At 39.2% G+C, this 10,061-nt stretch overlaps 1 protein-coding gene across 1 annotated transcript in view; it reads right to left on the reverse strand.

Annotated features, from left to right (window-relative positions):
* Positions 1-976: 976 nt before the first annotated feature.
* Positions 977-10,061, reverse strand: part of MTA3 (metastasis associated 1 family member 3) — a 93,308-nt gene continuing 84,223 nt past the window's right edge. Inside the window, exons 11-14 of the mRNA XM_063302929.1 lie at positions 8,911-8,969; positions 5,677-5,801; positions 5,018-5,169; positions 977-1,327 (exon numbers count right to left, since the gene is read on the reverse strand). Of these exons, the coding sequence (XP_063158999.1) occupies positions 1,082-1,327; positions 5,018-5,169; positions 5,677-5,801; positions 8,911-8,969 (582 nt within the window). The 3' untranslated portion in view covers positions 977-1,081. The remainder of the gene's footprint in view (positions 1,328-5,017; positions 5,170-5,676; positions 5,802-8,910; positions 8,970-10,061) is intronic.

Below are 10,061 nucleotides of genomic sequence, written 5' to 3' on the forward strand. Positions count from 1 at the left end.
TGTGAAAAGAAATGAACACACGGGGACTTTAAAATAATACAGAAAACAGTCTTAAAATGTTTTCCTTTGAAAGAAGCGTTCAAGTAAAATAATATTAATTTATCCCCTTTGCTTTAACTCTCAATCTGCAAAACAAAGGCAACTCTTTACATTTTTAACATGTAAAAACATTCACAATTCTTCATAATTCTATGATAAAATACATAAATTTCATATAAACCAGCAACTCTGTCTATTCAGTGACATCCCAGTAAAATGACACTGAAAACATCCACTGTTTTGAGTCCCTCCTCCATCACTCAGAAATGTGTGAAGCCCAAAATATAGAAAAGGGAAAGGATTCAACTTTAGGGTATCTTATTTGACAGGGGTCCTGTGTCTTTGCTACTGCCATTACACAAAGTTGCTAACATATGTCAGGTGCCTACAGCTCCATCAAAAGCAGTCTATCTCTTGTGATGAAATGGCCATTAGGACAACTTATAAAATTATTCTGAAATTTGTCCCAGTACATGTCTTTCAAAAAGTCTTCTGGACACACTTATTGTGCTGCTCCAGTAGAGAAGGACATTACCAAAAATGAAGTGCAGTGCCATTAATCTGATTACTGTCCATGAATATTAACCTTCTTTCTTAAACTTATGGGACCCTTTATCATTTCAATAGGCCATACGATTGGATCTTCGATCAATTTAGGCATCTCCACGCTATACCAAGAAATAGTTTGTGAGCCTGTTTACCACCAGATAAATTAAACATTGAGAAATTAAAGGAAACACATGACAAAAGGATATGAAGCAGGCACCCAAATCTATGATTGTTTGCCAATTATCTGCTTTAGAAACCTATTTATTATTCAGTAAGTAATAAATTTATTTTTTTCTATAATCTTACAGTACTTTTAGAAAACTTTCTTTGGTGACAAGTAAGACAAATGAAAATAAAGTTTACTTTTAAAAAAATAACACAAAAGTAATACAGACAGAAATGTGTTTATTGCCAAAATAATAATAATAATTAATAATAATAATGGACAAAAAAAAAAGACAACAGAAAGTGGCTGGAATAATGACATATTAAACTAAGAAGTTAGAAACATCTTACATTCTGCCCTAATGGCAGCACAGTTAATAAGGGCAAAAGGTCTTCTTGCAGCTCGCTTCAGTTGTAGAGTATTTCTGCAGACCTGGCGGGCAAGTTTAGTCAAGTATGTAGTATGAAGAAAGAAAGACTGACGTGTCTTCACAGCAGATTTTGGACTACCCGTGTTCCGGACTGGTATACCTTGGGTTGCTTGTCGTGACATATGTGTTCGGACACACGAATCCTGCAAGAAATAGTAACAATAATAATAACAACAACGCTGCCATTTTTACTCTTCACTGTTTTGGTCTATCATCGTATTTTTTTCTTGTTTTTCATGTTTTTGTCTGTAACTGCCCAGAGTTGTCGTGAGTCTGGCGACATATACATTTAATAAATAATAATAGCAACAACAACAACAAAAACTTCATCAAAGTGAACACATTTCTGTCTGGAATCTCCTCTATTGTTATTGCATTGGTCCTCTGTCTGTGACTGATCTAACTTTTGAAAGTATCAAGAGCAAACATAGAAGTTCATTCCATAAAACCTAGAAATTGCAAGGGGCTTTGCAGGAAGACACAGGCTCAGGCTGAGTGGAGAATTGACAATACCCAGCAGGAGACTCCCGTGTTCTTGCCGCCTGAACCCCTGCCACCTACCTCCTCTTCAGCCGTGGCCTCTTTTGGGGCACACACTGTTGTGGCTGAGCAATAAGGCAAGATCCACGGTGAGAGTTCATCAGGCCAGCCAAGCTGGAGGAAGAGGAGTCAAGATTGAGAGTGGTCATCTGGAGTTGTATCAAGAAGAAAATAGGCAAGACAGAATGGGGACTGGAATGTAGGTGCACCATGGTTGGCTAAGTGAGTGGGAAGTGCAAGGAAGAACTAATCTTTAGCTATTGGGTTTGTTCAGAGGGAAGTTCACACAAATGGACTGCAGTATGGCTCTACGTGTTCAGTGAATCCAGAGAAATGCGGTTTGTTCAACAAGCCATGGCTGAGCACATGGGTGCATCTTGATTATTAACTATTTTAGTAATTCTTATTTTGAATGGCTAAGTTAACAAATTATAATTGTTGCCTAATTTAGATAATACCCCTGCATATAGGCCATCAAGTCCAACTTCCTTCTTTCCTTTTGGAAAGAATCCAAAAAAAGCTTCCCCCACAGATGGCTGTCTAGTTTCAAATGAACTTATCTGGTGAATGGAAGCCCATCACTGAAGAAATAGCCTCAGGAGTAACCCATTCCTTTGTCAAACAGCTTTTATTGTGAAGAGGTTTTTGCTAATGTTGCTCAGATCTTAAATCCATTCTTCAGTGTCCTGCACACTGAAATGATGGAAAATAGGTCTTTACTGCCTTCTCTATGATCAACTTTCAGGCACTCAAAGAGTGCTGTCAGATTCCCACCCACCCACCTCAATCTTTTCTTCTTAAAGCTAAATATTCCAAGGGTCATTTAATCTCTATTCGTAATAATTGGTTTCTTGTTTCCTGATCACCCTCACTGCACTTCTCTCATTCTGCTCCAATTAGTCTGAAACCTTTTAAAAATGTAGTGCCCAGAACTGGACACATCATTCAAGAGTGATGTAACAAAAGCAGAATAAAGTATATCTAGTATTTATCATAAATTGGAAATTATATTTTTGAGGTAGCCTAAAATTGCATTTCCTTTTTCTGCAGCCATATCACATTGCTGATTCATTCAGTCTATGATCACTACTATTCCAATATCTTTTTCACAAGTACCATTATCAAGCCAAGTGCTCCCAGCCTATTCATTACTATATTAAATTTAAATTAGATTTGTGTTAAATTAATCATACAGGTAGTCCTCATTTAACAACCCTAATTGGGACTGATCGTTAATTAAAACATCATATGACCAATCCACTTAGCGATGGCAGTTCCAGCAGTCCCTGTTGCTGTTGTTGAGTGAATCCCACCCAGTCATTAGGTGAGGACGCACCTGAATCCAAGCCATTTCTGGAAGAAGGTGTCATGAGTAAGGATGGCGAGCTGGGGGCTCCCATCCAGACTGTTAAGCGCATGCGTAGCACTGAGGAATTGGGCAGCCATTCAAAGAGACACAGATCGGGACCGCCTTAACCTTTGGGTTTTATATGTCTGGGTTTTTCCCACGCTTCTTCAGTTTGTTAGGATTCCTGTTATGTACTAGCAATAAAGCATTAGAGACCGGTTCCTTGTCTCAGCGTGTTTCCTGGTTATTAGGACATCAATCCTAACAAACTCCTACTCCCATCGAAAGAGGGAGGAACAAGAATTTAAGGAGAGACGTTTGGAAATGTCTTCAGAAAGCCAAGAAATGCGGCTCGCCATCCAACAATTGGCAGCAGCCCTACATCAACACCAACAACAAGTAGATCTCCAGATCAACACATTACAAGCTGCCATGCTACAGCAGTTACAACAACCAGTTCCGATTAACCCACAACCGGCGCCAGCAGCAGCAGCAGCAGCTCCGCCAGTAGTCTTGAGATCCCAGGGCAGTCTACCAGAGAAGTTTGGAGGAGAAGCAGACGGCGAATCTTATCAAGACTCTGGAGGGGAGGGGGCTGAAATGGAATGTGAATCTGGAGGGGAGGGTGATGTCATGAGTAAGGATGGCGAGCTGGGGGCTCCCATCCAGACTGTTAAGCGCATGCGTAGCACTGAGGAATTGGGCAGCCATTCAAAGAGACACAGATCGGGACCGCCTTAACCTTTGGGTTTTATATGTCTGGGTTTTTCCCACGCTTCTTCAGTTTGTTAGGATTCCTGTTGTGTACTAGCAATAAAGCATTAGAGACTGGTTCCTTGTCTCAGCGTGTTTCCTGGTTGTTAGGACAGAAGGTAAGGGATTGCTTCTACTTCAACTCCAACTCCAACTCCAACCCCAACCCCAACCCCACACACCTACTTCCCCCATCTCTGCCCTTTTGGCCTTATGCCTACCCATTGCCACCCCACCCGCTACTGCCACCGCCACACCACGCACTACTACCGCCTGGCGCTTTCTCTCTCGCCAGTATAGCCAGGTCCTTCTTTTGCATGCAGACCAGGCCTTCTTTTGTGCTGGCCTTCTTTCACAAAAGGAGGACCTGGCCAGCACACAAAAGGTGGCCCAAAAGAAGCCCCTGGCTGGTAGTGGTGTGTGGTGCGCACTGTGGCATACACCTGCCCACCTACAATCCCTAGTGTCCACCCGCGGGACCCCCTTGTAGTTCTCACCTGCAAGCCTGCAGGATGTTTCACAGCACCACCCTGGGCATGGCCAGGATGGTGAGCCCAGTGGAGGGGAGGCAGGTAAAGACGACAATGAAGGTTAATTGGGGAGGCAGTGGTGGTAGCAGGGGGATGAATTTTGTTCGTGTTACTATGGCGATGCTGCAACAGCCAAAACTTCAAGGACCAGTCATAAGTCCATTTTTTTAGTACTGCCATAACTTTGAACAGTCGCTGAAAGAATGGATGTTAAGGGAGGGCTACCTGTATGTATGTGTATGTGTGTGTGTGTGTGTGTCTTCGTATCACTTCCATTGTAATCTTCTTGATCACATGCAAATGTACTGTAAAATGAAAAGCTCACAAATATAAATGAGTTCTTAAACAGAGAAGTGTGTGTGTGTGTGTGTGTGTGTGTGTGTGTGTTGCATCCACGTAACCTTTTCCTAAACGTATGTCCCCAAATACATTGGTACTACATCTTTTAGATGTAGTTATAATCCCAACATTTTTGGAAGCCACTAAATTGGGGAATAGTATAATTTATTAGCATACACAAAACACGTCAAAGTAAAATGAATGTCATATAATTGTTTAAATATAATTTAAAAGTGTACATTGTACCTTTACAAAGGAAAATACGGACACAAATTAAGTAGGAATAACAAAGATGCTAAGTACCATCAGCAAAGAAACATTACCTCTGTGGTTTGATTGGGAGAAAATCTATCTTCATTTGTTAGAGTTGGCATTTTCAGACCACCATATTTTTTCCAATAAATCCAACAAGGTGCACATAATCTACACTGCATGTTGGGCGGACCCCAAGAATACCACTGATGTGACTGTGTGACTAAAAGAAGAAGAAAATAAAATCCAATCTATCTATGCAGTATTAATATTTGCCCATATATTTACACATAAATACAGACACACGGGATGGAAATATACTTCTTCAAAAATACTATACACTAAATAAATGCTCTCTCTCTTCACCCAAACACATAACTTTAAACATATTTATATACGTACTTGCTTGTTAATATAGGGCTGTATATACCTGTATATAGCAAGTACACAGTAGAGTTCAACATGCAATCAGTAACTTGGGTTCAAGTTTGTGGAGCACAATAATGCTAAGTACTATGAGTTTTACAATCAATTTATATAAGTTGTCATCTGGAATCTGGAATCTACATTGATGTATACATAAAACTTTTTGTGAGTTGATATCCCCATTTACTTCAACTTTAACAAACTGACATATATATAAATCTATTCCCTTTTATGAGGAAGCTCCTTCCAGGGGAAAGGGTTCCATCTGAATCTCTGAACATCACACAAAAGTGTTTTTACTTACTGTAGCAACTTTCACAAGCACGGCCTATTAGTGAGTTTTGAGTCTGGTGAGGTGCTCCAACTGCTCCATTCATGGCACTTGGTTTTCCATTATTGCTGGATATCTGACTTGGATTCGGCTTGTTGCTTTAAAATGATCACACATGTGTTAATAACATGAGCTATATGGCAGAAACTTTTTTAAAATTCTTAGCTACCTATAAGAGCTATGCAAGAATTTGATTCAAAGGTTTGTTGACAAGTCAACTGAGTCTTTGAACTGAACTGATTTTGGTTCAGACGGACAATTTAAACTGAATCCAATACATTTGAATCAAAGTGCCAAATTGACTTGATTTTCCACATCAAATTGAATCACATCAAATCACTGATCCACACATCTCTACTGCTTATATAATTGTCAAGCGTATAGGTAAATGCCAGCATATTTTCTATGGAAATGACAAAACACATTTGAAATGCTCAGATTTTCTCAAAAACCTGTAATTTCCCACCACACTGGTTACAACAGAGTTCCATTTGTTATAACAGAGTTTTGCGATCACTACAGAAAAATCCTGCAGTTGAGGCTAGAAAGGTAAAGGCTTCCTCAAAGTGGCATGAAGCAGTTATCCTGAACTGCACCTTTCTCTAACCTTGTGGCTGCCAAGTGTGTTTCAACTCACAATATTCCTTGCCAATATGGCCATTCGATCAGACTGTTTGGAAATCTGTGGCTGCTGTCCAAGTACATCTGTGGATGGGGGGGTACAGGGTTGAGAAAGTCTGTACCAATTATTAATGAGAGTCACAGGCAGACTGCAATCTGTTCGGCATTCCAAATTTATTATAAACTTGAGATGTAATGAAATATAAATTTTCCTATGAATGTGAAAAACATTTTCCAAATAAAATGATCAGGGTCAAACCTGATAGACCTCAATTTTAGTCAGAGTTTGAAGAAACAATGACTTCAGTTTAATGTAAAATTATGAAACTGTATTAAAATTACTTTTCACTTTAGTTTACAATGCCTTTAAAGATGTATTTATATCAGATGTAGCAACCTTTGGTACCTCAGTTACATATTTTTTCCTTTAAATTAAAGAACAGAATGCAGACTTAAGCATATTTAAAATACAGGATCTTTTGTCATTCTAGATGTGGGAAATTACCTGTTAAGCACCCACAGGCTCCCTCAACCCTGGAGCACTTCACTGAATTAATTGACTTAATTTAGTCATAACTAACCCCATTCTATGTTTGAGACATGAATGAAAATACTGAAAAATTAACTCTTCTTGTGCAGCAATTATTAAGAAACAACATTCAGCATGCTAAAATAATTTAGACACCAACAGCACTTCTATGAATACAAACATTATTTAAAATGGGCAAGTTCTTACTTCAATAGAATAAACTAAGCTTTAAATAAAAAATGCTTAATTATTATATTCCATTTTCTTGTAGCAAACATCATTATATAAAATCAAATTGTGTAAAAAGGATATTCATGTAGTATTTATTTATTGGGTTTATATGGCCACTCATCTTAACTAAATAACTCTGGGTGGCTAGCAAAAATATAGTCACAACAAATATTTAAAAAAAACATAGGCAAATAACTAATTTAAAAGAACCAACTGAAGTCCTTTATAGATTGTCTGACAGCATAAAACTAGGCTGACATCCTTGCTGGAATGCTTGAGGGAAAAGCCACATCTTCAAGGCCATCCAAAAGACCAGGAGGGTCAAGGCCATTCGAATCTCAGTGGGGAGGCTATTCCATAGGGCAGATGCCAAGGAGAGAAGACACACTTCCCGGATCCCATTAAGTGATGTAGCTTCACAGAAAGGACCTGGAACATGTCCATCCTGCCAGCTCTGATGGAATTAGCTGAACTACAAGAAACAGAGAGTCCCAGAAGAAACCTGTGCCATGCAGGGCTTTAAAGGTGACAATCAGCATTACATTCAGAAGCCTACTGGGACCCAGTGCAGCTCATGTAGCAGTGGTGTTACATGAATGTACCATGGTACTAAAATTGCATGTACACCACATTTTGGACCAAATGCTTTTCAAGTGCAGACCAACATAGACCGCATTGCAACAGTCCAAACAGGAAGTGATTAAGGCATGAGTGACTGTGAGCAATGTCTCCCAATCTAGGAATGGGAACAACTGGCACACAAGAAGGATTTATGCAAGGGCCTTCCTGGCCACCACTTTCACCTGATCCTCAAAATTGAATACCAACTCTATCTGGGAGAGTGCTACCCAATCCAGAGTTAACTTTGGAAGATCTCCAGATCGAGGGTGGGTACCTTAACCCACAGCCACTTGGTCTTGTTAGGGTTGAGTCAATTTCTGTTCTTTCCCAGCCAGACCCTCACACCCTCCAGACACTGGAAAAGAGCCTCAACAGCAGAACTTGGACAGTCCAGAGGAGAGATGTATAAATGACATAATAAGCATATGAATGACACTTAACCCCATACTGATGAATGACCTCACCCAGCAGCTTTGTGTAGATATTAAATAGGAGCATGGAAAGAATAAAGTCCTGTGGAGCCCTGCACAGCAGAGGACTGGGGCTATAACTCTCACTCCCTACCAACACCAACTGGAATTGGTCTCAAAGAATGGAGGAGAACCTTCATGAAACTGTGCCCCCCACTCCCAACCCACTAAGTTGGTCGAGAAAGATACCATGATCAATGATATTGAAGGCTGCTGAATGATCAAGGAGAGCTAGATGGATGCACCTCCCCATCCTAAGCCTGCCAGAAGTTACCCAGAAGAGTGATCAATGCCACCTTGGTGCTATAGCCCAGCCTGGAACCTGAATAGTGCTCATGCATGCATAGATAAAAATTTGATCTTAATATAAACTCTTGTATATAAAAAAGAAATAATATGAGGTGTGATCCTTTATTACATTTGCATTGCTTATTAATGCATCCCATTAAAGTCAGTGACTTTTGAGTTACAGCTATGATGAAAACTAAATCTCAACTGCAGCTGAAAAGTCCATGAGTTTGAAGTAGCACCTCTACTTAAAAAGTAGCCAAAAACTGTTTTACAAATTTCAACACGAGTGTGAGTCTTACTGGATTTTACCCAAGTTTGTTAAATGTTAAAATAAAGAAAGTTTTATGAATGCTTATTCTTTGCTTATTCAATAAAAAACTAGGATTTGTTGTCCACACATTGGGACTAATTTAAAAATAAAGTATTAGTGTTTGTTATACTTACTATGTTGGTATGTAAACTTGTTTCAATTTGCTCTCTGCTTCAGCAGCTTTTAGGCGTTTCTAATAGAAAAGATGAATAAATTTAGTATCTCACACAACGTTAACATTAGTGTTCTGCAAACTATTACATGAAACTACTTAGTCTTTAAGACCTATTTCAGAGGCCTCAGGGGCCTCTGCCTGCAGAGATTTAGCTGCATAGGAACCCAGTGTTTATTTCCTCATCTGTTCAAGAAGCAGTTAAGGAACAGATTGGTCCATATTGTTGCCACATACAACAACGTGGCAACAGTATGGACCAATCTTCTCCTTAACTGCTTCTTGAACAGATTAGGGGATAAACAATGTGTCAAAAAAGCAACTTTGTTCTCCATCTATTGGATCACAAACAGCCAAAGAACAAGACATAAATGTAATAAGAGTTACGATTTTGACACGGCTAATTCTATAATAAGGAATTGTTAAGGAGGAAAAAAGAAGATGCGGGGCAATTCCTGAGCAGCAATGACACTGTAAAATTTTACAGAGAAAGGCAACAACAACCAATATCTTAGTTTCAACACTCTGGGGACTGAAATCAAGCTGTAGAAGACTTTGAGTTGCTTGCAAGAGGAAGGAAGTGAAAGAGAAGAAACTACCTTTCTCCACTATGCCTGAAGTCCTGAAATTGTAATCACGTATCATTCATATACAGTAAGCTAGATAATAAATAATTTAAATAAACCAGATTCAAACTATGGTTTCTTATCATCATTTGTTAGACAACTCTGGCTACTGTGATGTAAACTTTGCACAGCTGCCATTAATGTCAAGAGGTCAAGTTTCAGGAATTGTAACTGAAATACTTAAATGAGAAAGGCCTGAAACCAGAGATCCAGTGAGGAGAATTCTAATTATGAAACCCTCCAGAATAGCCTGAAAAATATCCTGGCATTATGGGAATGGAAGAATTGGTAAAATTCCCAATGTGTGCCCTCCAATAAAAATCTGTCTTCGCATGATAGCTATTCTGAATCCAGAGTAAAGTGTTTCAATTATCCTAAATCCTGAATGTATTCAGGTCTAATTAAACCCTTAGGGGGAAAATGAAATTATAAGAATTAATACTTTGAAACTATTATGCATGGTAACCTAACATGGCTTTCCCAGCCT

This window comes from Candoia aspera, chromosome 1, assembly GCF_035149785.1.
Source record: "Candoia aspera isolate rCanAsp1 chromosome 1, rCanAsp1.hap2, whole genome shotgun sequence".
Classification (NCBI taxonomy): domain Eukaryota; kingdom Metazoa; phylum Chordata; class Lepidosauria; order Squamata; family Boidae; genus Candoia; species Candoia aspera.